Below are 24,395 nucleotides of genomic sequence, written 5' to 3' on the forward strand. Positions count from 1 at the left end.
GTTTGATCTGTTTTAAGGCGGGAGGAATGGTGGGGTTTATTTTATGGCATTGTGCAAACTTTATTGTTGTAAGCTGCCTCGATCTTATTGGAAAGGAGGGGTAGAAATAATAATAACAATAATGTTAATACTGTATCATATAATATTTATTGTTGCTGAAGTGTCCCAAACTGGATTAATTCTGAAGTAAAGATGAGACCTGAGGGGGGCGGAAGAGTGGAGAGAGACCTATGGCGCATGCGCAGCCAATCTTAGGCCGCAGCCGCAGATCACGTGACTTTGCTGGAGCGAGAGGAGGGGAAGAAGAAAAAAGAAAAATTCGCTATGCCGAAATGCGCATGCGCACCCAACCAAGGCGCGGATTGGTCGGCGGCGGAGGCAGTTCTATATTCCTCTGCTCCGTCCCCGCCACGTGACAAGGGAACGCGGGAAGATCCCCGGATGCTGAAGAGTCCAGAGGGAAGGGGCGCGTCGTCACGTGCCCGGAAATGCCTCGCTGAGGGCGGTCATGTGCCAGGAAGTGAGGCCGGAAGTGCCTTGTGGGGCGCGGTCAGGTGCCCGGAAGTGCCTTGGGGAGCGAGAAAGAGGGAGCGCCGAGTCCGTCGGTGGGTGGGCGGGGGCCGCAGCGCCTCATGTGACGGAGCCGCGTCCGCTTCGCCTTCGCCGCTGAGTCTGGAGCCGAGACGCCGCCGCCGCCGCCATGGGCTGCTGCTACAGCAGCGAGAACGAAGCTTCGGACCAGGTCTCCGCTGTTGGGAAGAAGGGGGTCCCCCGGTGTCTCCCTTCCGCAAAGAGAGTGGGGCGAAGGCTGGGAAGGGAGCGGGGCGGATAAGTCATACATATCCTGTGCGGCCCTTGAGGGCGAGGGAGCCGCGCGCGGGCCTTGGCCTGCCCTGCCCTGCCCTGCCCTTCCCCCGGAGGCTTCCTCGCCTTCAGCAGCAGAGCAAGACGCCGCGGGTCATGATGCGGCCACACGGCCTCTAGGTCTCTCTCCCCGCCTGCCTTCCATGGCAGCCCCAGAGACAGGCGGAAGGCCAGGAGGAAGCTCCTCCAGACCTCGGCCCCAAAGACCTCCTCTGGTCAGCCTTTCTGTCTAGAGCGCTTGGCGCGGCAGAAGTCAGGATGAGAACCAAGGCTGTCGAAGAGGCAAACAGGGCTCTCCTCCTCTGCCCCCTTAAGCCTCTCTCCTCCCGGCTAAACAGCCCCAGCAGTTCCCTGAGCCCTTCCTCAGACCGTGGGCCATTTTAGTGGCTCCAGTTTCCCCGCATCCTTCCTGAACTGGACACAGCGTTATTATTCCAGAGCCGAAGAGCAGGATCTCTGGAGGCAGCCTAGGATGGCCTTGGCTTTGGCCCTTGCAGCTTCGCTGTCCGCTTCCAAGGCGTTTCTGACCTCGACGACCCTTTGGCAGGAGTTTCTTGGCCAGTTTCTCCAGAGGAGGATTGGCCTTGCCTTCCCCTGAGGCTGAGAGAGTGTGCCTTGCCCAGGGCCACCCAGTGGGGCTCTTGGCCTCCAGAGTTGGGCTTCCCCATTGAAGCCACTCTCTGCCATTGGCTTGCTGCTTCCTCAGCCCAGGCTCTGCCTTTCCTGCCCGGCTTCTCTGACAGGCAAGTCTTGCTCAAGTCCTTGCAGAGCCTGTGGCTTAAAGAGTTGTCACCAACTACTGCAAGAGCCATTGCTGTCCCTGCAGAGCAAAGCTTCCTTCTTGCCCTGGGAACGTTTTTTGATTGACTCTCCACCCAGAGCTTGGAACACCTCTGTTGCTTTGGAACTATGGGAAGCCTAGGCCAAAAGAGTAGCATTTCCATGCTCTGCTTCCAGCCACAGCTGACGGTCCTTCCTGGGAGCCCAGCACACGCCAGCCGGGTGCGGCCCAGCAGAGCCGGTTGGGCTGCTTTTTTGGCTTCCCAACCTACAGCGTTCTGGGTAAACAAGAGTCAGGTGGTCTTCTTCTGTTCCCTCTTCCGATTCCTGCAGCACAGAAAGGAGGGAAGGCCCTTGGCATGGCCTCTCTTCCTGTTTTGCAGACCAAAGGCTCTTGTCTCTGGCTCCCTCCCCTCCTTGTCTTAAAGGAGAACATCCCTAGTCCAAGTGCTAGGCCTTCCTTGCAAAGAAACAAGTGGCCTCTTCCATTGCCACTGGCCCAAATACATCCATTAGGTCAGGATTGGCAGCAAAGTATGTCTGGGGAAAGGTTTTGCAGAACTCTGAGGGCCGGCTCTTGGCGATTCCTTGGACCCACGGGGAGCTTCTCCTTGCAGTCATGCAGATACAGCAGCTTGGCATGCATTTTTAAGCTGCATTCCCCCCCCAAAATGGTGTTTTAAGCATCTTAGTGGGACTGAGTTCCTCTCTTGGTTCTGTTTTGGGAAATGGGAAAAAAAGATCTCTGCAAACGTTTTCCACTGTAGTCGCTGGAAGCAATGCTTGTTGTTGCAGGTGACCAGGTGAGTAGCTGCCTTGAAGGGCTAGTTATAGATCTGGTGCCTAAAAAGACACATAAAGGGATGGACTCTATCAAGGAGGTTGTGGCTATGCCTTTGCAGGACCTAAGCAGAGGAGGACAGGGAGCCTGGGAAAGAACTCATCCGCAGGGTCACCCTGAAGGCAGTCGAAAACAACAGAGTTGAAGCATAGCAAGCCAGCCTGGTGTGGTGGCTTGATGTGTTGTCTATGACTCTGGAGACCAGGGTTCAATTCCCCACTCGGCCGTAAAACCCACTGGGTTACCTAGGGCAAGTCACATGCTCTCAGCCTCAGGGGAAGGCAATGGCAAACCTCCTCTGAACAAATCTTAGCAAGAAAACCTCTGTGATAGTTGCTGTAAGTCAGAAATGACTTGAAGACATATAACAACAACATGGAAGCATAGGCACAGAGAGTTGCTACCTCCCTGAGAGACCTAAAACCTGTACTGGGAGAAAGGCAGGATATAAAGAAGCAGAATAATAATAGTAGTAGTAGTAGTAGTAGTAGTAAAGAGCCCTCTTTGCTCTAGGAAGGGTTTCTTTGTTGATTTGTTCAGTCAGAAGTCTTGTTCTGCTTCCAGCACCTGCTTCTCTTTGGGATGCATTTGTGTCTTTGGAGAGGAAGGGTGCCAAAATCCCTCTGGCCTTTCTCCATGGCTAAACTCCAAGAGGGCAGCGCTCTTGCTTAACTCGGTAATCCCAACCCGGTCAGCTGTGCTGAGCTGTCAGTCTTTTGACTTTCCCTTCTCTCCTGCTGCTCTTCCTGACAGAAACAGTCCCCGCTTCGGAAGCAGCCATTCCAAATCTTAACACATTGGGAGCATGCCAGAGTACAACTCCCATTATCCCCAGCACACAGGGCAAATGAGAGTTGCAATCTAGAGTGTCTGGAGGGCAATGGGTTGGGAAAGGCTGCTGTGAAGGGCTGCAGATATATGGTGGTGGGTCATGTTGGAGTTTGTTGTGGGTTTATCTGTTTCTAGAAGTGTTTTCCTATAAACGTAGAAGCTGCTTGCTTCCAAATCAGTCCAAGTGCTTCCTTGCTGGGAGACGGGAGTTAGCTCTTTGCTGCTCCTGGAAGGATTGCTTGTGCCACTTGGAGTCCTTGCATTTTAAAGGGCTCTGCATTCTTCGGTTCCGTGTATGTAGAACATTGTGTCCAGTTCTGGGCGCCACAATTCAGAAAGGACATTGAGAAACTGGAGCGTGTCCAAAAGAGGGCGACAAAAATGGTGAAGGGTCTGGAAACCATGCCCTTTGAGGAACGTCTCAGGGAGCTGGGGATGTTTAGCCTGGAGAAAAGAAGGTTAAGAGGTGATATGATCGCCCTGTTTAAATATTTGAAGGGATGTCATATTGAAGAGGGAGCAAGCTTGTTTTCTGCTGCTCCAGAGAACAGGACCCGGAACAAGCTACAGGAAAAGAGATTCCACCTGAACATTAGGAGGAACATCCTGAGAGTAAGGGCTGTTCGACAGTGGAATGCACTCCTTCCTCGGAGGGTGATAGAGTCTCCTTCCTTGGAGGTCTTTAAACAGAGGCTGGATGGCCATCTGTCAGGGATGCTTTGATTTGGATTTCCTGCATGGCAGAATGGGGTTGGACTGGATGGCCCTAGTGGTCTCTTCCAACTCTATGATTCTATGATCTGAGATGATTCCCCCCCCTCCAAAAAAAGCCCTTTTGTAACATGTGGAAGATGTAGTAGTAGTAAATGTTATTTCTTGGTGGTTTGTAGTGGTTTGAGCACTGGCCAACTAGGGACTGAATTCCCACTGCTCAGCCCTTGGGCAAGTCACACTCTCTCCTCAGGCAAAGGCAGTGGCAAACCTCCCCTGAACAAATCTTGCCAGGAAAACCTCATGATAGATTCGCCTTAGGATGCCGTAAGTCAGCACTGTCTTGAAGGCACACAACAACAACAACAAAGCATGTCACCTCCTGGATGTCCTGCCTGGAGTAGAGATGGAAAGTTTCCACTAAGTTTGAACCCCTGGGGAAATACTGTACCGAAATGGGTATTTTCCCCATGCCTGGCTCTTCAGCCTGGACCCAGGGCCAGAGAAGTGTTGCTGAGTCCCAAGCAGCCTGCTTTCTTTTCAGGGATGCTGGCCATGCCTGCCAAGGCAGAGCAATCACGGGGATGTCTTTTGGCCGTCCCATTTTCCCTGGCAGCTGCTTCCAGAGCCATGGCTTGGTCACCTGAGTTTTGGCTCAGCTCTTTCCAGGTGTTTTCTGCCACCCAAAGCAGCCCTCAGCCTGGTTCGTAAGGTGGGGCAAGGCTGAGTAGAGGTAGGGGTGGCTTGGAGGCATGGGGAGAAGCCCCAGGACAGGGCCCTAAACCTCACTGTTAGTCCCAGCTAGAGTAAACCAATGTCATTGTCTAAGGGTTGACTTGCAAAGTTCCCATTTATACAGTGGAAAAGAGATTTCCAGCTAAACATTAGGAAGAACTGAGGTTAAGAGCTGTTCTCTGGTGGAAGACGCTGCCTTGAAGAGTGGGGGAGTTGCTTTCTTTGGAGATTTTTAAGCAGAGGCTGGAGGGCCATATCTTGGGAGTGATTTAGTTGTGTCCTGTCTTGCTTGAAAAGAGGACATACCAGATGACCCTTGAGGTCCCTTCCAGCTCTGATTGTGTGAATTTGTCAAATCCCACAAGTGCTTCTTGGTGGTTTGAGGTGCATTCAGGAGCCTGGACATTAGTGCCCCATTGCACCAGTGCATCTCTTCCAAAGTCCCCAGCCTGACTTTGTGTTTTTCCTTTCCCCTTGCTTTCCAGGGCGAGGAGTCGAAGCCCCTTCTGCCCCCCGCCTCCAGTCCCCCCAACAAGTCCTTAAACGGAACGGAGCCCAGCTGGAACAGCCTGCCTTCGGCCCGGACAGATGAACAGGCCTTGCTCTCCTCCATCCTTGCCAAGACAGCCATGTAAGTGCCCTTTGTCTGATTCAAAGGGAGGGTCAGTAGATTGGTAGGTGAAAATCTCAAAATAGAAAACCTTCAGGGTCTGTATGTTGCTGTAGCTTCCTGCACAAAACAGCGAAGGCTGTTCCTTGGTCATCTCTGTCTGGGATCCTGTTCTGTTCTCTTTTGTGGACCCAGGAAAGTGACATGGAACATCCATGCTCAAGAGCAGTCTACCTCTGAATGCCACATCTTGTGGGCGAGAGTTCTTGCTTTTATGTCCTGCGCACAAGCTTCTGATCTTGCATTTGAGGGTCCTTGTGGGTAATAGGATGCTGGAGTAAGTCTTGGTAGTAGGATGCTGCAATAAGCCTTTTCTCCAGACACACTGTTGTTTGGTTCTTCTGGAAGCTTCTGGGGAGGAGGACTGACTCCAGCAGTACTGATGATGATGATCTTTTTATACATCCCCTGAAGAAAGTCTCAGGATATCTACAGACAAAAACACTTTGAAGTTTTTTAACAATTAAGTATCCTTCTCTACCAATTTGAAATGGGTCTCCTCTTTCAGGGTTTTATTGGACATTGTCTTTGCTAGAACAGCTGTCTTGTCGCTGGTCCCTCTGTCTGAATCAGAAATGGAAAAAGCTCCTCTTTTAAGTAACAACTTCCAGACTCTCAGAAAAGCTCAGAGCTTTTTCGAACACGATGGTGTTTGGTCCTCACAATTGAAGGAAATGTAGGAGACCCTCCTGGGCTGATGGTGGAGGAGGCGTGCCATTTCCTTTCCTAACCTTGAGCCTCTGCCTTCTTGCAGCAACATCATTGACGTTTCAGCTGCAGATCAGCAGCAGATGGAACAACATGAGTACATGGACCGAGCCAGGCAATACAGGTAGGAGGAGGCACCGAGAACATTAATGCTCCTGTTCCCTCACATCTGATAACTGGTGCCACACTGGATAGTGGGCCCTGGGGAGGAGGACTTAACCTGGGAAGAGACCCATTACCTACACTTGCTTTAAGGACAACTATTATTATTGATTTGTTTATACATTCATCTAGGAATGGCCAGCTTACAGAAATTATAATTAAATCCAGCTAAATACACTTAACAAAGTCTTGTTTTTGAAACCATCTTGAGGCAATTGCTGAAATACTTGCTATGGGCTCTGAAAAATGTGGGTTGGCAATGGGTTAGAGTAGATGACCTTTGGGTCACTGTCCAACTTTATAGCAAAGAATTATAGAGTTGCATGATGGGCCAAAGGTCATCTACTCGAACCTACTGCCATCTAAAACACTTGGAAGTTGCTCATCTTTAGTTGAAAGACAGCCTATTCCACTGTCAAACAGCTCTCGCAGTGAAGAGGTTCTCCTCATGTTTAGGTGAAATCTCCTTTCTTGTAATATGAATCCACTGGTTTGTATTCTGGTCTCTGGAGCAGAAGAAAAGAAGCTGGCTAAATCTCCTACATGACAACCATTCAGATATTTAAAGATAAAGAGTGTTTTATTTATTTATTTCAAGGGCTTCTGTCCTGCCCTTCTCCCACAATGGGATTCATTGTTTAAAGATGGCTATCTTTGCTCTCACCCTTCTCCAAGCAGAACGTACTCGGTGGGATGTGGCAGCTAAAAAGGCCAGTACAATTCTAGGCTGCATCAATAAAAGTATAGTGTCTAGATCAAAGAATGTAATAGCGCCACTCTGTTCTCCTTTGGTCAGGCCGCACCTGGAATAATCCTGTGTCCAGTTCTGGACACCAAAATTCAAAAAGGATGTTGAGAAACTAGAGCATGTCCAAATCTTTAAAAGAGTCTGGATGGCCATCTGTCAGGGATGCTTTGATTGAGATTTCCTGCATGGCAGAATGGGGTTGGACTGGATGGCCCTTGCGGTCTCTTCCAACTCTGGGATTCTAAAGACTTAGGGAGCTGGGGGTATTTAGCCTGGAGAAGAGACAGTTAAGAGGTGATATGATATCCCTGTTTAAGTATTTGAAGGGGTGTCACATTGAGGATAGAGCGAACTTGTTTTCTGCTGCTTCAGAGAATAGGACACAATGGAGCAATGGATGGAAGCTCCAGGAAAAGAGATTCCAGCTCAACATTAGGAGGAAAGTCTTTGACAGTGAAAGACAATGCTCCCTCAGATATTTTGATGGAGAATCCTTCTTTGGAGGCTGGATGGTGGGAGGGTCTCTTCCAACTCTATGATTCTATGATTCCTGAGCCACTTCTCATAGGGCTTGCTGGTTTCCAGACCTTTAACCATCTTGGTCACCCTTCTGGACACGCTCCAGTTTGTCAAATGCTAGCTAGGCTTCTGGCTTGTGACCCTGGAATTTCCAAAGAGATTTGGGGTGGAGAGTTCACTGGCCAAGCAACAAATGGGAGGCAGGAATCTGGCCGTGCCTTATACATGAATGCATTCCTTTATGGAGGCGTTCGGACACTTTTCCCCCAGTGCAAATGGCCACACTCTGTTCAAGGCTGCAGGAGCAGAGCTGCACATTGAGTGCTGCTGTGCACACAGGCGTAGATGTGCATGAATATTTGGCTGCACAGCCAATTGCTTACAGTATTGCCATTTAGTGTGTAACGCCACATGTGGAGGTTCCTACTACCAAACCAAAAGGGAAATGTAGGGTGTGTACCCATACACACAGAAGGTCTCTAAATTGAGTAACAAAAAGAGACTAACCAGGAAAGTCAGGTACTTATGAATACTTATAATTTATGCTTTAATCAGTGTTTGTATTATTCTTAAATAAGCATTCACAAGTACAGTGTGAAGTCGAGGGCTTTCACGGCCGGCAGCCATAGTTCGTTGTGGGTTTTTCAGGTTGTATGGCCATGTTCTGGAAGACTTTCCTGACCTTCCTAGTTAGTCTTTTTCTGAGGTTCCTACTACAGAAGGAGGGCATCTTATAGCATCTTCCTCCTCTCCCTCAGTGTGTTGCTCTCCATCTTCCCCATCAGCCCTCTCTCTTGGCTTGGTGCACTCCTACCCTTTTCTCAGCATGCCCTTGTTCCCTGTTTGGACTCGGTCTCTCTCTTGGTGGACTCCTGCTCAGCCTCTGCTCTCTTTCCAGCACCAGGCTGGCCATGCTCAGCAACAACCTGATGCACTGGAAGAAGCTGCCGCCACTGCCCTCGCTGACCAACCAGCCGCATCAAGTCCTTGCCAGCGACCCTGTGCCCTTTGCGGACCTACAACAGGTGGGCAGCTGAGCAGAGCAACTGGCGCCTGAGGCTCCCGGGGGGGGGGGGGGGTTCTTGGGGATGTTGGGCACCTTTTGCTCTCAGCATTTGAGTGGAACAGCGCATCCCTTGGTGCAGTTGAAGAAGGGGATGAAATGAGCGAACTGGAGGTGTATTCACTCGTTTAGACCCCATTAGAAGCCAGGCTAGAGATGGAAAACTCCCAGAAAGTTTGAAGCCAGAGAGAAAAAGACAGACTCCCCCAGTTTTCTATAAAAGAAAAAAACTGAAAAAGACATTGTTAGCTGAGCTGTCCTCTCAGCCTGAAAGCGCTCAAGATGCTGAGGGAAGGGACCCTCCTGGGACACAGGTGGTCTACAGATGATGATGATGATGATGATAGCAGATGCAGCCCCTGAAGGCTGCACAAGGGAGGGTTTTTTCCTTCATTACATACAAGAAAATAGGGAGAGAATGGCAGCTGTGTGCATTGACTCTGCTGTATTAAACGTAATAAGTTTTAAACTTTCAGTTTCAATAATACAATGCTTTTCATTGTTTGAATTGTTTGTTTTTTAATCTTGTATTTTGCATATTTATAGTGTTATAACTTGGACTGTTTTTAGATTTGTAAGCCGCCTTGAGTACCTCTACTGGGAGGAAGGCGGGATATAGGTAAACATAATCAATAATAGTAGTAGTCTTAGTAGTAATATTGGCTGGGGCTCCCTAGTTGTCCTGTTTAAGATCCTGTTTAGAAGCCAGGGAAGGGTTGCTATTGGCTCCAGAGAGGCTTGAGTGCCCTTCTGGGAGGCATTTTTGGTCTCTCTCTGCTTTTTTGAAGGAAAGGGGGACTTGAATGGCCAGAACGCTTTGGGAGGTGGGGGCTTCCTAACTCTATGCTGGTGCGGTCAGTGGCCGGCCTTGGCGCTCTCCTTTCCCACTCATGAGGCGGCTGTGGGCCACCTTACCCTGCCGGACCGTGTGGCTGTCCAAGGGGAACACTGCTGCGTGGAGCTCCCTGTCAAGGAGGCCACTCATCTCTCTTTTACGCTCGCCCCGCAGGTCTCCCGGATAGCTGCGTACGCCTACAGTGCCCTCTCCCAGATCCGAGTGGATGCGAAAGAAGAACTGGTTGTACAGTTCGGGATCCCTTGAAGCCCGCCAGCCCTCCTCTCCCTCCTCCTCGGCCTCCGTTCTGCTCTTTCCACCGCCCTGCGCTCCCTGCACTTCTTGGTTTTCTTCCTCTCCACGAATGGCTTGTCGCTGCAGCGGAACTCGTACAGAGAAAGACGCACTAAATTTTTCTACTTCCCGCCACAGAGACAGTTAACTTGTGGATGGCCAGCTGCTCCAGAGGTTGAGCGTACCCCACTGTTTGCTCTCTTTTTCTCCCTGCTCCCATGATTGCCATCTTCCCCCTTTTGCTCTCCCTTGTGTGTGTGTGCGGTGTTGGTGTTGGCAACGCTGGGCAAGCCAAAATACATGCTGGATTGGATGAGGGCCCCAGGATATGGCGCTTGCTTTCAGGTTGTGCACCACTGCGACCAATGCACCCGAGACGCGTGAAGGGAAGGTGGCCGCAGGCAGGGCGGCTGACACGATTTCCCTTTCACTTGTGCAGGTTCTGAATTTCTGATTTCTGGAGTAAGGAGAAGGAGAGAAATGGGTCAGCACTTCCCATTCGGTTGGCCTGAAATCCTTTTGCATTTGCTGCCTTCTCATTTACGCTTGGAGCCAGGGGCGCAGGTGACAAGGAGTTAGATATTTTTTAAACGAGAGCAAAAACCCCCAAATCACTGCACAACTGCTGAAGAAGAGATTTGTGGCCCTCTTTCTACTTGGTGTGTAGCCCTCCTCCCTCCTTTTACAGAGCTTAAAATGTCATTTTGTTTTAATTTTGTTTTGGCTAACCTAGATTAAAATATACATAGATTCATCCTGGCAGAAGCCTCTCCTTCTTTCTCCCCCGTTTGCAAAACGAGGGTCTGTTGACATGGGAAGAGAGAGCGGTGAGGCTCGCCCTGTAAGAATGAAGACACAGCAGTTTCTCGAAGCGGCCCGCAGAGGAGCAAGGACCAGCCCCCCAGAATGCCCCTGAAGTGCTGTATGGACACAGCCATCCCTGGTTTCACTGGGGGAGGAGAAGCTGCGAGGCTTTTGTTTGCCTTCAAGTCAACTTTGATTTCTGACAGCCCCTGTGAATGAGAGACCTCCACCTCATCCACAGCCCTACTCAGGTCTTGCAAACTCCTCGATGGAGCCCACCCACCTGTACTGAACATTGAGACAACAATGTGATGCTAGGCTACCCTTAGGCTAGACACTACTGTATACTCCTGTTGATGCAGCCTGGACACAGCATTATTCCAGGTGGGGCCTGACCAAAGCAGAATAGAGCGGCACTATTACTTCCCCGATCTAGACACTATACTTCTCTTGATGCAGCCTAGAATCGCGTTGGCCTTTTTAGCTGCTGCATCGCACTGTTGACTCATGTTCAGCTTGCGGTCTATTTGGGTTCCTAGATCCCTTCCACTTGTAGTCTTCTTAAGCCAAGTGTCCCCCATCATATATCTATGTGTTTCATTTTTTTCTACCTAAGTTTCTCCCTGTTAAAATTCATGTTGTTAGTTTTGGCCCAGCTTTTTAATCTGTTCAAAGGAAAGGTATTTTTTTTTACTATACATCAAAGAGGTTACAGACAGAATAGGAAATTGATGAGGAAACATGATCTCCAGATGATCTACAAACTGACCAAGAAAACCCAGCAAATGCTTCACTCGGCAAAGGACAGGCGAGACCCACTTGCGGCCGCAGGAGTTGAGCGCATACGGTGCAGGTGTGGACAAGTCTCCATAGGGATCACCAAGCGCAACGTTCAAACATAAATCAAGGACCATGGGAGACGCTGAAGATTGGGTCACCCAGAAAAATCAGCTGTAGCAGAACACATTATAAACATTGTGCATTTGGTTGAGAAAGATCATAATTCACCAATTGGCCATGTTGCGCCACCACCAGCTCAACTCCTCAAGCGGACAACGTCCTTCAGAGACGTTGCCATGTTACTCAGGAATATCAGTACGCAAAGGGATCTTGCAGCACTTTTAGCCATGAGCTTTCATAGACTCAAGTCTCCTTCCTCAGGTGCATGGAGCAAACTGGAAGGACCTTTATGACAGTATGAACAGCCATAGAAATGCAAAACCTGTGAGTATGGTAATAAGGTGGCATTGGAAGTGGATCTGAGACTCCAGTTAAAGCAGGAGTGAGACTCATGCATCACCCCAGAGGTGGCCTTACTACAACTCCCATTACCTCCAGCCAGCATGGCCAATGTGTAAGTTGGCAGTCCTATACCTCCTGGAAGGCTAAATGATTCCCAACCTGATTTAGGCCCAGTAGTGCTCTGTGCAGGGACACATCCGAGAGCATGGCTCCCTCTCCCTCGTGGCACCCTTCCTCCGGTCATCATCCATCACCTGCCAGGCAAAGCTGCTCTATGGCTTTATTGCTAAATGGGGTGCAGACTTCTACTCTTCCTCCCAAGCCAGCAGCCCTGCTGCTGTTCCCGCCAACCCCAGGCAGAGTGGAACAAAGCAACGTGGCAGTCAGTAGTTGTCCCGTTTCTTTCGGACCACCTTGGGCTTGATGTTCATGCGCCTCCAGACGTTGGCTGTCGAGCGGTCAAGCTTTGTGACGCCGCTGAAGTCGAAGGACTTCAAGTTGGGCAAGGTGGAGATGACGTAGCTCCTGCAATGGAACACAAGGCGGAGGTCATTTGGGCCCCAACTTTTAGACCGTGCCAGCATGGGAATGTTATTTTATTCTTCTCAGTAGATGTTTACCACCTTTTAACTTGCCAAGTCTCCTGAGGTGATATGCAACAGGTAGAAACTGACCAGTACAAACCTCAGGTGGCATCTGGTCAAGCAAATGTCAACATGTGAGCTATGTATTCCTTAACTGAATCATAGGCCCGTTACAGACCACCCAAAAGGGGCGGTCTCGGACCGCTGCCGGTTACAGCGCGGAGGAGTCGCAGCAGCCAAACCGTGCAACTCCTCCGCGCTGCAAAAAAGGAGTGCAAAAATTGCACTCCTTCCGGCAACCCAGAAGAGACTCCGCAAGTGCCAACACGCGCACTCGTGATGTCTCTTTCGAGGCGTGATGTCAGGACGCTGCGCGTCCACGGCGTCAAAATGGCGGCACCCATCTGTATAGGGCGCCACCATTTTGATGCACTCATTATGCGCAAGGGGCAAGGCATGCCAGGAAGTGCCGCCCCTTGCGTGTAATCACAGCGTGACAACCGCCTCTTGAGCCCGTCTGTAGCGCGCCATAGATTCATAGAGTCGGAAGGGACCTCAAACACCATCCAGTCCAACCCCTTCTGCCATGCAGGAACTCACAATCAAAGCATCCCTGAAAGATGGCCATCCAGCCTCTGCTTAAAGACCTCCAAAAAAGGAGACTCCATTATTCTCTGAGGGAGTGTGTTCCACTATCAAACAGCTCTCATTGTCAGGAAGGTCCTCCTAATATTTTGGTGGAGTCTCCTTTCCTGTAGCTTTAATCCATTGCTCCATTGTATCTTGTTCTCTGGAGCAGCAGAAAACATGGTAGCAAACCTACCCCCTTCTCTTTAAGGAAGCCCTGGGGGTATTTAAAGAGGGCCGTCACGCCACCCCTCAGTCTTCTCTCCACCAAGCCGAATAAACTCAACTTCCTCATCCTCACCTGGTGCATTTTGTTCTCCACACGTTTTATCATCCTTGCTGCCCTTCTCTGGACTTTGTTGCCAAGCCATCTCTTTGTTGTTAACTGCCCTTGAGTCGATCTGGATCCATAGCGACCCTCTGGATGAGCCATCTCCCCTGCTTTGCTTAATTCCTGTAACCCCATGAAACCCATAGTGCCCTCCTTAACAGACTCCATCCATTTGGTCTGTGGCCTTCCTCCACCTTTCCCAGCATTATGGTCTTTTCCAAGGAGTCCTTCCTTCTCATGATGTGTCCGAAGGACGACAGCCTGACTTTGGTCCTCTTGGCTTCTTCCAGGGAAGTTTCTGGCTTGATCTGCTCCAGGACCCCTTTGTTTGTCCTTTTGGCTGCTGTCCATGGGATCCTCAGCCCTCTTCTCCAGCCCTAAATAATCTCAAATGAATGGAGTTTCTTCCTATCTTCTTTCTTAAATGTCCAGCTCTCACATCCATCCATGGTCACAGGGAAGACAATGGCTTGTATGATTCTAACCTTTGTGGTCAGTTGTATATCTTTGTATTTGAGGATCTTTTCTAGTTCCTTCATAGCCGCCCTCCCCATTCTTAATCTTCTTTAAATACATTTCCTGGCTGCAGTCCCTGTTCCTCTCAATGTTTGATTCCAGGTATGGGGATTCTTTGACTACTATTTCTTCATTGTCTAATTTAAATTTGTGTAGATTCTCTGTGGTCATTTTTGTTTTCTTTATGTTCAACATTAAGCCTGCCTTTGCACTTTCCTCCTTGATCTTCCTTAGTAGTTGTTTTCTGCTAGTATTATGGTGTCACCTGCATGTATCTCATCTTGTTAATATTCCTTCCTCCTCTTTCCACTCCTCCTCCTCCTGTGTCCAAGCCTGCTTGCCTTACAATATGTTCTGCATACAAGTTGAACCGATGGGGTGACAGGATGCAGCCTTGCCTGATGAACCCTTCTCTTTCTCCATGTTCTGTCCTGATAGTAGCCTCTTGTCCTGAGTACAAATTCCTCATCAAGACTCTCAGACATGTTGGCACTACCATCATGTCTTTAAGGGCGTTCCATAGACTTTCATGATCTATGCAGTCAAAGGCTTTCAAGCACATGCTGATTTTCTTTTGGAATTCAGTCTGTATCCTTCCTAAAATGAGGCACCCAGAACTGAACTCAGGACTCCCAATGATGCCTGACCAGCGGAGAATAGAGTGGGGCCGTTATTCCCTTTGACTTTATCTTGGCCCAAGTCAAGCATGGTTCTTGCACCTGAGGCAGATCACCCAACACCCCTTTGTGTGTCCCAGCTGTTTGTCCCCCGTCCCTTTCTTTCCCCGAGAGCTCAGGGACCCTTACCTGTACCCCTTCTCTTCTTCTATGGGGTTGCCGTGCAGAGTCAGGCTCCGCAAGTGGGGCAGGACGGCCAGTTTGTCCACCTCCGACAGATGCTGGATGCTGTTCCCGTGGAGCGTGAGGTTTCGGAGGTTGTAGTAGGTGGTCAGCACCTGGGGGTTAGCAGGGACATAAGCCTCCATTAATTCCACTCATTGCTGGAAGAATAAATACTGTTGGCCCTCCACATCAGCAGCTTTGATTATTTGTGGATTTGGCTAATGCGTTCTCCCTAGGAATCTCTAGGTCCCCCAGCGCAACTCTGCCAGAAGTTGGGCATAGAGTTGCAATGGAGGATGTAGGGATTTCAAGGGAAAACATTCCTTTAAGTATTTGTAGGTCATCCGGCACAATTCTAGGGTCAACATCCAGTGGATGTTGATCACAGAGTTGCACTCTGGAGGACCTAGAGATGCCTAGAGAGGTGTTCTCTCAGGTAAAAAAAATAGTGCTTTTTATTTGCATTTTTTCTACCTTCACGGGATCTTGAGCCCGTAACTCCATGTTTGTCTCTGGAGCAGCAGAAAACAAGCTTGCTCCCTCCTCAATATGACATCCCTTGAAATATTTAAACAGGGCTATCATCATATCCCCTCTTAACCTTCTCTTCTCCAGGCTAAACATCCCCAGCTCCCTCAGTCGTTCCTCATAGGGTTTCATGGTTTCCAGACACTTCACCATTTTAGTCGCCCTCCTCTGGACATGCTCCAATTTGTCAACATCCTTTTTGAATGGTGGGGTCCAGAACTGGACACAAGATTATTCCAGGGGAGGCTTGACCAACACAGAATAGAGTGGCACAATTACTTCCCTTGATCTCGACACTATACTTCTATTGATGTGCCCTAGAACTTCATTGGCCTTTTTAGCTGCTGCATCAGACTTGACTCATGTTCAACCTGTGGGCTACTAGGACTCCTGGATCATACCGGATCAATGATGGGCAGGTCGTTGAAGGAGAGGTCAATCCAATAGATGTCTTCAGGATATTCCAGCAGCTTGCTCATGATGTCTTGGAAGTCTGTCAGGTCATTGAGGGTGTTGTTGTTGAGCCAGATGGCCTGGGTCAGGAGCCGGCCTTCTTCTGACACCTTGATGGGTTTGAGGCCCGGGCGAGGCTCTTCCGACAGCAGATCTGAGAGGGGCAAAGGGGAGAGACACAGGGACTGGAGAGCAGCCAAGATGGATTGGACCAAAACAGGCCTCTTTCCCAAAGTGCCTGGCAGTTGCCCACAGGAGGATGAAGCCCACCCTCAGGACAACCACAGACCCCACGGCTGGGACAGAAAAACATATGGCCCCTGATAACCAATATGTGGCATGAAGACATCCGGAGTAGTAGCCACTGATGGTCAAGTCCAAGGGTGGGCAACTGAAGAGCAAGTGGAGGTCATTTCTCCTCCCATCTGCATCTGGTTTTGCATTGGTTTTGCTAGTTTGCAGACAAAAACAATCATCTGAAGCTGAGCATGACTTTTTCTTTTTTCCAATTTTGTTTGGGGTCCTGAGGGCTTCAGGGTCCCAAGAGTCACTTATGTTGCTCAGGATGCCCTTTGCCCACCCTTACTGTAGCGGCCAATACAGATTCCTCCAGTCCCCCATTTAAACCCATCCAAATCGAAAGGCACGATCCTTGGGCAGAGAGTTCCAAAGTCAAGAATGTAATACAGTCAGCCCTTCTTATACACAGACTTCTTATACACGGATTCAAGCCCCACGGTTTGAAAATGTTCAAAACAAGTATAAATTTCAAATATCAAACCTTGATTTTCCATTTTTTTATAAGGGACACCATTTTCTATGTCATTATATTTAATGGGGCTTGAGCATCCACAGATTTTGAAATCCACGGGGGATCTTGGAACCAAACCCCAGCAGATAACAAGGGTCCATTGTGTTGTATTGTATTTTAATATGTTGTACCCTGCTTTGAGCCTTGAGGAGAAACAGGAAAGAAATACTACTACTGTATATAATCGTGTATCATCTAGAAATTTAGGTCAAAAAATTGACCCCAAAAACTTGTGCCGACTGATCCACGGTTCAATGAAAGTACTATACTTATTTCAAAGAAGGACCCATCCCCTGGGAAAGGCAAGAGTATGATCTGCCCTGGAAGCACTGACCCCCTCCCTCCACTCCCCCATCCATCCATCCATCCATCCATCCATCCATCCATCCATCCATCCATCCATCCTCAAGAGGAAACACAAAGAGCGATGTCTGCGGGAATTTGGTAAATTCTCTGACACTGGATTCATCTGACTGTACTATAAAACTATTACAATACAGTGTGCCTGTGTCATACATGAGCGCACCATATGTGGCTTTCAGTTGATGCTGAAGCCGAGTGCTGGAAGAGGCAATGGTGCACGCATCCATGGCAAGTGCACCACACTGTATGCATGAGCCCCATTGTTTTCAATGGGCCTTGAGCATATGCGGTATTTCCCTTACATGGGGGTTGTGGTGGTCTGGAACAGATCCCCCGCATAAAGGAAGGGCCCACTGGACACTTTCATAATACATTCTTTGAAATATACCCATTAAAAAGTCATGTTTTGGAATGGACTGGGTGGTCCAGCTGGAAAAGATGTGTCCTTAATGCCATTTTAAAAGCAGCCAGACTTGTCATATGGCAGGTCCTGCCAGTTTGGGGGGCAGCAAAGAAACTTGCTCATCTCCACTTCTCCCAGAACATGTCTTGCATCCCTGTCCTGCCTCCTCTGCTCCGTTCTTTTCCTAAGCTAAAGGGCCCCAAACGCGGCAGCCTTTCTTTGCAGCTGAAGGCAGTTCCTGCAGCCCCTGGATTACTGGCTTGCCGCTTTATGAAAAGTGACCAAGAGAACTGGACGCGACGGTGGCAAAAGTGGACTTCATCCCTACCTTGCATGAAGTTGATGCCCCGGAAGGAGTAGTCCAGCGGAGGAGCCTGGAGAGAGGCCTTACTGTAGTTCCAGCGCGTGCACATCTTTCCGGCTGTGCTGCCACAAACACAACCCGGGACACATAAAGGAACTGACTTAACTACTTCAGGTACTTGTTGTAATATATCTCTGCTGCTTGTCCTTCCGTCGGGAATCTAAGATATTTTTATTCCGACAGGCTTTTAAAAGAGAAAGTCTTTAAAGAGCAGGCGGGGAATTCTGTATTGCTTTATTCGTATTGTGAAGCCAAAGGCTTTCATGGCCGGCATCCATCGTTTTTTGTGGGCTTCTAGAACATGGGCACATTGCCTGGAAAACCCACAAAACACTATTTACTTGTATTGTTTTTAATTGCTATTATTATTATTATTGTTATTGTTATCCTGCCCTTCTGCCAGGGCTGGGACTCCGGGCGCCTGACAACATTAAAAGACACCGTACAGTTAAAAACATACAAAAATAGTACATTAAAACAGAATTAAATTACTACAATAATTAAACCAAATTCCATACTAAAATCAAGTGCTTTAAAAGATTAAAACGCTTAAAATACATTTACATTTTTAAAACAGCATTTTATTCTTCTCATGAGTCATGTGTTTTCATACTTTGATGTTCATTTTTTAATGTTTTTAATTGTATTTTTTTAAAATTGCATTGAAGGGGACTTGAGCCTCCAGAGGTTGGTATATCTGGACCCAAACCCCAGAGGATACCAAGATGATGATGATGATACCCCATGGGACTTGATGGGACTTGAGCATCCATGGATTTTGGTCTTCATGGCGGGGGGGGGGGGGGGGGGGGTCCTGGAGCCAAACCTCAGCCGATTCCAAGGATTTATATCCAAGGATTGCAGGCTGGCATTCAATAAGATCAGCTCAAAAGGTTTAAAGAACCTGAAAACATCAAGCGATCGGACATGTTCAAATAAGATGGGTTTAAAAAACAGCTTAAAAGCCATTTAAAACTAAACAGGTGGAGATTTGGAAGGACTGCTTTAACCTTTTTAGCTGATCAGTTGTTGTTTTTCTTTAATTGTGTGTTTGTTTTTAATTCTGCCGATGGCTTAAGTCCATTTCTCTGCTGGAAACTGACCCTAGAGTTGAGCTGCAGGATCTAGAGATCACTAAAGAAAGCACTTCTCTGGGCATCTGTGGGTCTCCAGCATGATCCTATGGTCAATCCCTGGCAGATGTTGACCATAGAGTTGTGCTGGAGGACCTAGAGATTCCTAGAGAGGTGTTCTCTCAGGTAAAAAAATAGTGGTCTTTTATTTGGGGTTTTCCATTTTCTTGGGAGCCCTGTAACTTTAACTCCAGCGAATGTGGAGGACCCAGTGTAAAGCCATTTAGAACCTGGCTCTGGAGCTCTTTGGGACTCAGAACTGATACACAAACCTTTAGGATCCTTCATTTTTATGTTACCAAAGCCCTCTGGCTATTTCCTATTCCGCTAAATCAATGTCCCCATTGAATGCAATTTGTGGGTGCCCTCTTGGGACCCCCTGCAATTTAGGTAACACCTGGAAGGTGACATGTAGCTTCTGGCAGCATCCTTCGCACCCATGGCCTGGACCCAAAAAGGAGGTCCATGAAAGAGGCATATGGCACCAGGGATTACTGGGCGAGGAGTTGACCTTAAACAGAGAGTTGGCTGAGCCTCCTGCAGATCCTGCTGGGAAAGGATGGCTACCCACCTGGGAAAAGACAGAGCGGAGCTGGCCTGGAAAAAAACAGGAGCAGTAAGTAAGTAAGTAAGTAAGTCATCATCATCATCATCATCATCATCATCATTCCCTGAAATGTTTTACCAAAACCCCCAGAATTCCCCAACATTTATTATTATTATTATTATTATTATTATTCAATCAAAGTCTCTGGAAAGGAACTCATTAACTCATTGCTTTGTTTTACTTGTGTTTTTAACTTTGTATGATTGTTTTAATATGTTGTGAGCCACAACATATTAAATCCCCCGGAAATTGGCAACTGTCTCTCAGGTGAAAAGAAGAGCGCTTTTGTATGTGTGTTTTTCCACATTCAGAGGGGTCCTCCACCGCGAACCCCAGCGAATGGGGAGGGGCCGCTGTCTCCATGAAACACACCCAAATACACACACACACATCCCTCCCCATTCGCTGGAGTTGGGCCACAGGAGCCCCCTGGATGTGGGAAAACAGCACATACCAAAAGCCCCTCTCTGGGAATCATCTCTAGCTCCTCCAGGGCAACTCTGGGGCCAACACCGGCCAGACATTGACCATAGAGTTGCGCCTAGCAGAGTCTTCTCTCTTCCAATGCAACTGTTGGTCAAAAGTCAAAGCTGCAAATGCAGAGGGAGAAGTGTATATGTTGTTGTTGTTGTTGTGTCCTTCCAGGTCACTTCTGGCTTATGGCAACCCTAAGGTGAACCTATGATGAGGCTTTTCATGGCAAGTTTGCTGCTGCGGCTGCTGCTGAAATGGACCAAGAGGGAAACAGCCCATTAACCCAAAGGCCCCTCTAAGGCTGCATCCGCACTGCAGAAATAATCCAGTTTGAGACCGCTTTAAAGCTCAGTGCCATGGAACCCTGGGATTTGTTGTTTTGTGAGCTATTTAGCTTTTTCATTAGAGTGCTCTGGTGCCACAGCAAACTACAAATCCCAGGATGCCATAGGATGGAGATGCGGCAGTTAAAGTGATGTCAAACTGAATTATTTCCACAATGCGGATGCAGCCAATTTGTTGTGGCACCAGAGCCCTCTAACAGAGAAGGCTAAATGTCCCACAGAACTACAGTTCCCAGGATTCCATAGCGGTGAAAGTGGGCCTCCAGAGCCTAGTAGTCCGATGCTCAAAGAGGGCCCTGGTTGGCAAGAGACCAAAGAAGGGAGGCCGAGAGACTGCGGCTGGCCATGCTTGAGCTGGGAAGCGAGCCCTGGTCCGAATGGCTGACAGAAAGGGCCCTGACCATCCAGGCCAAGCCCCTTCTTCTGCTGCTGCTGCCATGCAGGAACTCTCCATCCAAGCATCCCCATTGACAGATGGCCATCAGCCTCTGCTAAGAAGCCAAGCCCATTCTGCCATGCAGGAACTCTCCGTCCCAGCCGATGGCCATCCAGCCTCTGTTCGAAAGGCGGCCTTCAAGGAAGGGCTCTCCACCAATCAATAGCGATCTCCCTGAGCAGGCAATAGGCACCTCTAGCTCCGCAGGCGTTGGCCATAGAGTCCCTGCTGGAGAACCTAGAAGCCCCAGTCTATGGCCAGCTTCGGAGGAGCTCCCTGTTCCCCGAAGGCCCTCCATTTAGTCCTAGACTGTTCCATGATGACTTCCCTTCCCGAAGAGCTTCCCCAGCAGGGCTGCTGGGGGCGGCATGGGGATGCTGGGAGCTGCAGTCCGAAAAGGGAAGGAAGGAAGGCAGGCAGGCTCTTCGGACTCCCCTTCTCCCTCTCACCCAGCATCCCCCCGAGCCTGGGCTGCCTGGATGGATGGGGATGCTGGGAGCTGCAGTGCCTCCCTTGGCCCTCTTCTTCCCCCACTGACTTCTTGGAGTCAGAGACCGGTTCTCACCATCGCTGCCTCAGAGCCTGCCTTCCTTCTTCCTCACAGACTGACTCACAAAGACAGACACACTGGCGCCCATCGGGGGGCGTGGCTTGGTGTTGCCTAGCAACGGAAACACTCCGAGAGGCGGGACCAGCAAATCAGCGAGCGCCGCCTAGGCAAGCCACGCCCCCTCCCTGGCCCCTTCCTCGCGCAAGGGACCTTGGGAAGCGTAGTCCAGGAGAGGCTTCGCGCGGAAAAGGCCTCGCGCAAGGGGCGCCGGGAAGCGTAGTCCTCCGCCTCCGCTGCGCCACCGAATCCGACTCCGGGCGCCATCGCCGCCCGAACCTCCGCGAGACGAGGCTGACGCGTCGCCGGACGGGAGCCAATCGGGAGGGGCGCTCCGGGGGGGGCAGGCGTTTGAATCCGCCGCAAAGCCGCGGCCGAGGAGGAGGCCTCGACTAGGCCCCAAAGCGCAGTATCGGGAGGAGGAGGAGGAGGAAGCGGGCCCGGAATCCGCCAGGCCTCGGCCTGCCTCAGCGGCTCCCAGGTGCGCTTCTCACGGAGGGGAAGAGCGGGCAAAAGTCACCTCAGTTTGCCTCGGGAAAGCCCTCAGGCCGTAAAAAATTACCTCAGGAAGCGGCCAAAGTTTTACCTCAAGTTGAAAAAATTTACCTCAGAAGGGAGGCGGAAATTTTACCCAGAAAGCAGCCCAAACCTTCTCTCAGGAAAGCGGCCTAATTTACCTCAGAAGAGAGGCAGACATTTTACCTCAGGAAAGCGCCCAAAACTTTATCTCAGGCCATAAACATTGACCTCTGGAAAGCAGCCAAAATTTTACCTCAGGCCGTAAAAATTTAGCTCAGGAGGGAGGCGGAAATTTTACCTCAGGTTTCAAAATTTACTTCAGGTCTCAACATTTACTTCAGGAAAGCAGCTGAAATTTTATTTCAGGCCATAAAAATTTACCTTTGGAAAGTGGCCAAATGTTTACTTCAGGCCGTAAAAATTAACCTCCAGAGGGAGGCAGAAATTTTACCTCAGGCCTCCAAATTCACCTCAGGAAAGCGGCCAAAATGATCCCTCAGGCCGTGGCTGAAAATTTATCCCCAGAACAAAAATGTACTTTGATCTGAAAAATGTAGCTCAGGAGGGTCCTCAGAAAATCTGCCTGTCCGAAAAGCCTGCCTCAGGAGGGAGGCTGGCAGTAGGCTTTTCGCCTCAGGGTCAGGGAGGAGGCGGCTGAAAAGTCATGTCTCTGGAAAATGTAGTCCAGCCTGAAAAAAATGGCCTCAGGTCGGTTGACAGTTTCTCTCAGGCTGAAAGATGGGGCTGAAAGGCGGCCGAATCGCCCTTCTGTTCCCTTTTTTCCTCAGGAGTTTCCTCAAAGATGTTTTTCTCCACAGAGAGCTGGTTCTGCTTTGGAAGCCGCTCTGAAGAGCAGCGGGGTAGAAGTAAATCAGTATCATCATCATCATCATCATCATCATCCTGTTTTCCTCTTTTTTTACCTTAGAGGCTGTTTTGTTGTTTTCCTCACTTGTTGATTCGCCGTTTGAGCAGAAAGGAACTGCAGGGATGTGAGGCGGCCGAAAGCTTACTTGCTACGCAGCCTTTAGCCACAAAGTGTGGCTGTGTACACACAACAACAGATCCTTTGAAGTGCACTCCTCCCTCCCCTTTTGCGGCTTTGACTGTTGGCGGATTTTGTTAATACGTTCTCTCTAGGGATATCTAGGTCCTCCAGCTCAACTCTATGGCCAACTTTAACCAAAGGTCACCTTGAAGGACCCAGAGATCAGTCCTAGAGAGAATCCTCTGCTAGGCCTTTGTAGCTCCTCCGGAGCAAATCTATGGTCCATGTCTGTCGGATGTTGACCACAGAGTTGCCCTGGAGGACCTAGAGCTTCCTAGAGAGGTGTTCCCTCAAGTAAAACCATAGTGTTTTTGTCCTGTGCCCCTAAGAGCCCCAGCGAATGTCGAGGGACAAGTGTGTTTTATTCACCATTCTAAAAGGAAACAATGAATATACTGCAACCCATTTCCCCCAGAAAAAGGTCTTTGGGAGTGTAATCCGTTCTCTTTCTGACATTTCCCTCCTAGGTGTTATTCTGCGCCTCCCCTAAAAGGCCCCGGACAGCGCTGTCTTGCTCCTGTTTTATCCCTCGGAGTCTGCGGTGAGGTAAGACCGAGCCAAGATTTGAATTCGTGTCTCCACAGACTCAGGCTCTGAACTGCTGCATTGCTGCACAAAACTCAGCTGAAAGACTTTAGTCAGTGCAAAGCACACCAGTTTGAGAGGGCTTTATCTGCCCTGGGCCAGTGCTAGGGAACCCTGGGAATTGTAGTTTATTGTGGCAGCAGAGCTCTCTGTTTCATGAAACGACAGTTCCCAGGATTCCTTTGCTCTGAGCCACGGCAGACAAAGCGGTCCCAAATTGGATGGTTTCTGCAGTATATTTTGTACGAAATAATGGAAACGATGAGATTGATTCGGATGGAAATGGCCTCTTAATCCAAAGACTCCCCTAAGGTTGCGTCCTCACTGCAGCAATAATCCAGTTTGACACCACTTGAACTGCCATGGCTCCATCCTGACAAGTCCTGGTTTTCTATAGGGAGCTGTTGTGTGTCACTTGTCTTTTCAGGCTGCCTTTGAAACCCTTTCTAACTGCATTTTTAACTTGTGCTTTTTCTAAAAAAATACAATGTTTGTTTAGTTGTGTTTTAACTTGGGGTCTTTTTTAATGGTTGTACCTGGATCCTGGATTGGGAGAAAACTGGGATACGAATACAATAAATACATTTATTATTATTATTATTACTTTATTTCTACCCGTCTCTTCGGCCAAAAGACTATCAGAAGGGCTTACATTTTTTAAAAATTAGACATTTATTTAATAAATAGATATTCTTAAAATGTCATCCAACTATTTGGAGTGTTAAGCAATTTAAAAGAGATTCCATGTAACGAGATAAAATGGCGAAGAAGGCCATGCTGTCAGGAGCCTTGCCCTCAGTCCCTAAAAGCCGGTTGGGAAGGAAAGCGCTTCTCCTGTTTCTTATGCGATGGGATGCGAAGGGAGGATACGCAGACTCTGCTGCTGCTGCTGCTGCTGCTGCTGCCAGGCTGCTGGCTGAAGAGGGCTTTTCTTCTTCTGCCGTCGTCTGCTTTGAAATGGGGCCGTCTGCGTCTGTGTCAAGAAGGCGGCTTGCTTGGCCTTGTTTAAAAAT

At 49.1% G+C, this 24,395-nt stretch overlaps 3 protein-coding genes across 14 annotated transcripts in view; 2 read left to right on the forward strand and 1 right to left on the reverse strand.

Moving 5' to 3' along the window:
* The window catches only part of NUMA1 (nuclear mitotic apparatus protein 1), a 182,722-nt gene that overhangs the window by 46,560 nt on the left and 111,767 nt on the right, over window positions 1-24,395 (forward strand). The window lies entirely within an intron of this gene.
* LAMTOR1 (late endosomal/lysosomal adaptor, MAPK and MTOR activator 1) lies at window positions 522-10,515 on the forward strand. The gene is made up of 5 exons (XM_042458143.1): window positions 522-742; window positions 5,248-5,393; window positions 6,187-6,264; window positions 8,468-8,594; window positions 9,642-10,515. The coding sequence occupies exons 1-5, from the start codon at window positions 701-703 to the stop codon at window positions 9,732-9,734; spliced, it is 486 nt and encodes a 161-aa protein (XP_042314077.1). The 5' UTR covers window positions 522-700; the 3' UTR covers window positions 9,735-10,515.
* LRRC51 (leucine rich repeat containing 51) lies at window positions 11,207-22,805 on the reverse strand. 10 transcript variants are annotated; one of them, XM_042458134.1, is made up of 6 exons: window positions 22,673-22,799; window positions 19,334-19,359; window positions 17,594-17,691; window positions 15,637-15,842; window positions 14,672-14,820; window positions 11,207-12,332 (listed from the first exon to the last, which is right to left on the reverse strand). In XM_042458134.1, the coding sequence occupies exons 3-6, from the start codon at window positions 17,676-17,678 to the stop codon at window positions 12,191-12,193; spliced, it is 582 nt and encodes a 193-aa protein (XP_042314068.1). In that variant the 5' UTR covers window positions 17,679-17,691; window positions 19,334-19,359; window positions 22,673-22,799; the 3' UTR covers window positions 11,207-12,190. The 10 variants fall into 10 exon arrangements, with proteins under 10 accessions (XP_042314068.1, XP_042314065.1, XP_042314070.1 ...); XM_042458131.1 differs by having other exon boundaries at window positions 17,594-17,943; XM_042458136.1 differs by having other exon boundaries at window positions 17,594-17,686; window positions 22,673-22,798.

Source organism: Sceloporus undulatus, chromosome 3 (assembly GCF_019175285.1).
Source record: "Sceloporus undulatus isolate JIND9_A2432 ecotype Alabama chromosome 3, SceUnd_v1.1, whole genome shotgun sequence".
NCBI lineage: Eukaryota > Metazoa > Chordata > Lepidosauria > Squamata > Phrynosomatidae > Sceloporus > Sceloporus undulatus.

What these genes read in the sequence shown, in the direction of transcription:
- LAMTOR1 (XM_042458143.1), top strand. Translation starts at nt 701, where the DNA reads ATGGGCTGCTGCTACAGCAGCGAGAACGAAGCTTCGGACCAG. An exon ending in AGAACGAAGCTTCGGACCAG is followed by an intron (nt 743 to 5,247) that starts GTCTCCGCTGTT and finishes CTTGCTTTCCAG; the next exon opens with GGCGAGGAGTCGAAGCCCCT. An exon ending in CCTTTGCGGACCTACAACAG is followed by an intron (nt 8,595 to 9,641) that starts GTGGGCAGCTGA and finishes CTCGCCCCGCAG; the next exon opens with GTCTCCCGGATAGCTGCGTA.
- LRRC51 (XM_042458127.1), bottom strand. Translation starts at nt 19,472, where the DNA reads ATGTTGGGGAATTCTGGGGGTTTTGGTAAAACATTTCAGGGAATGATG. An exon ending in ACCTGCCCATCATTGATCCG is followed by an intron (nt 14,821 to 15,636) that starts GTATGATCCAGG and finishes GCTAACCCCCAG; the next exon opens with GTGCTGACCACCTACTACAA. An exon ending in GAAGAAGAGAAGGGGTACAG is followed by an intron (nt 12,333 to 14,671) that starts GTAAGGGTCCCT and finishes GTTCCATTGCAG; the next exon opens with GAGCTACGTCATCTCCACCT.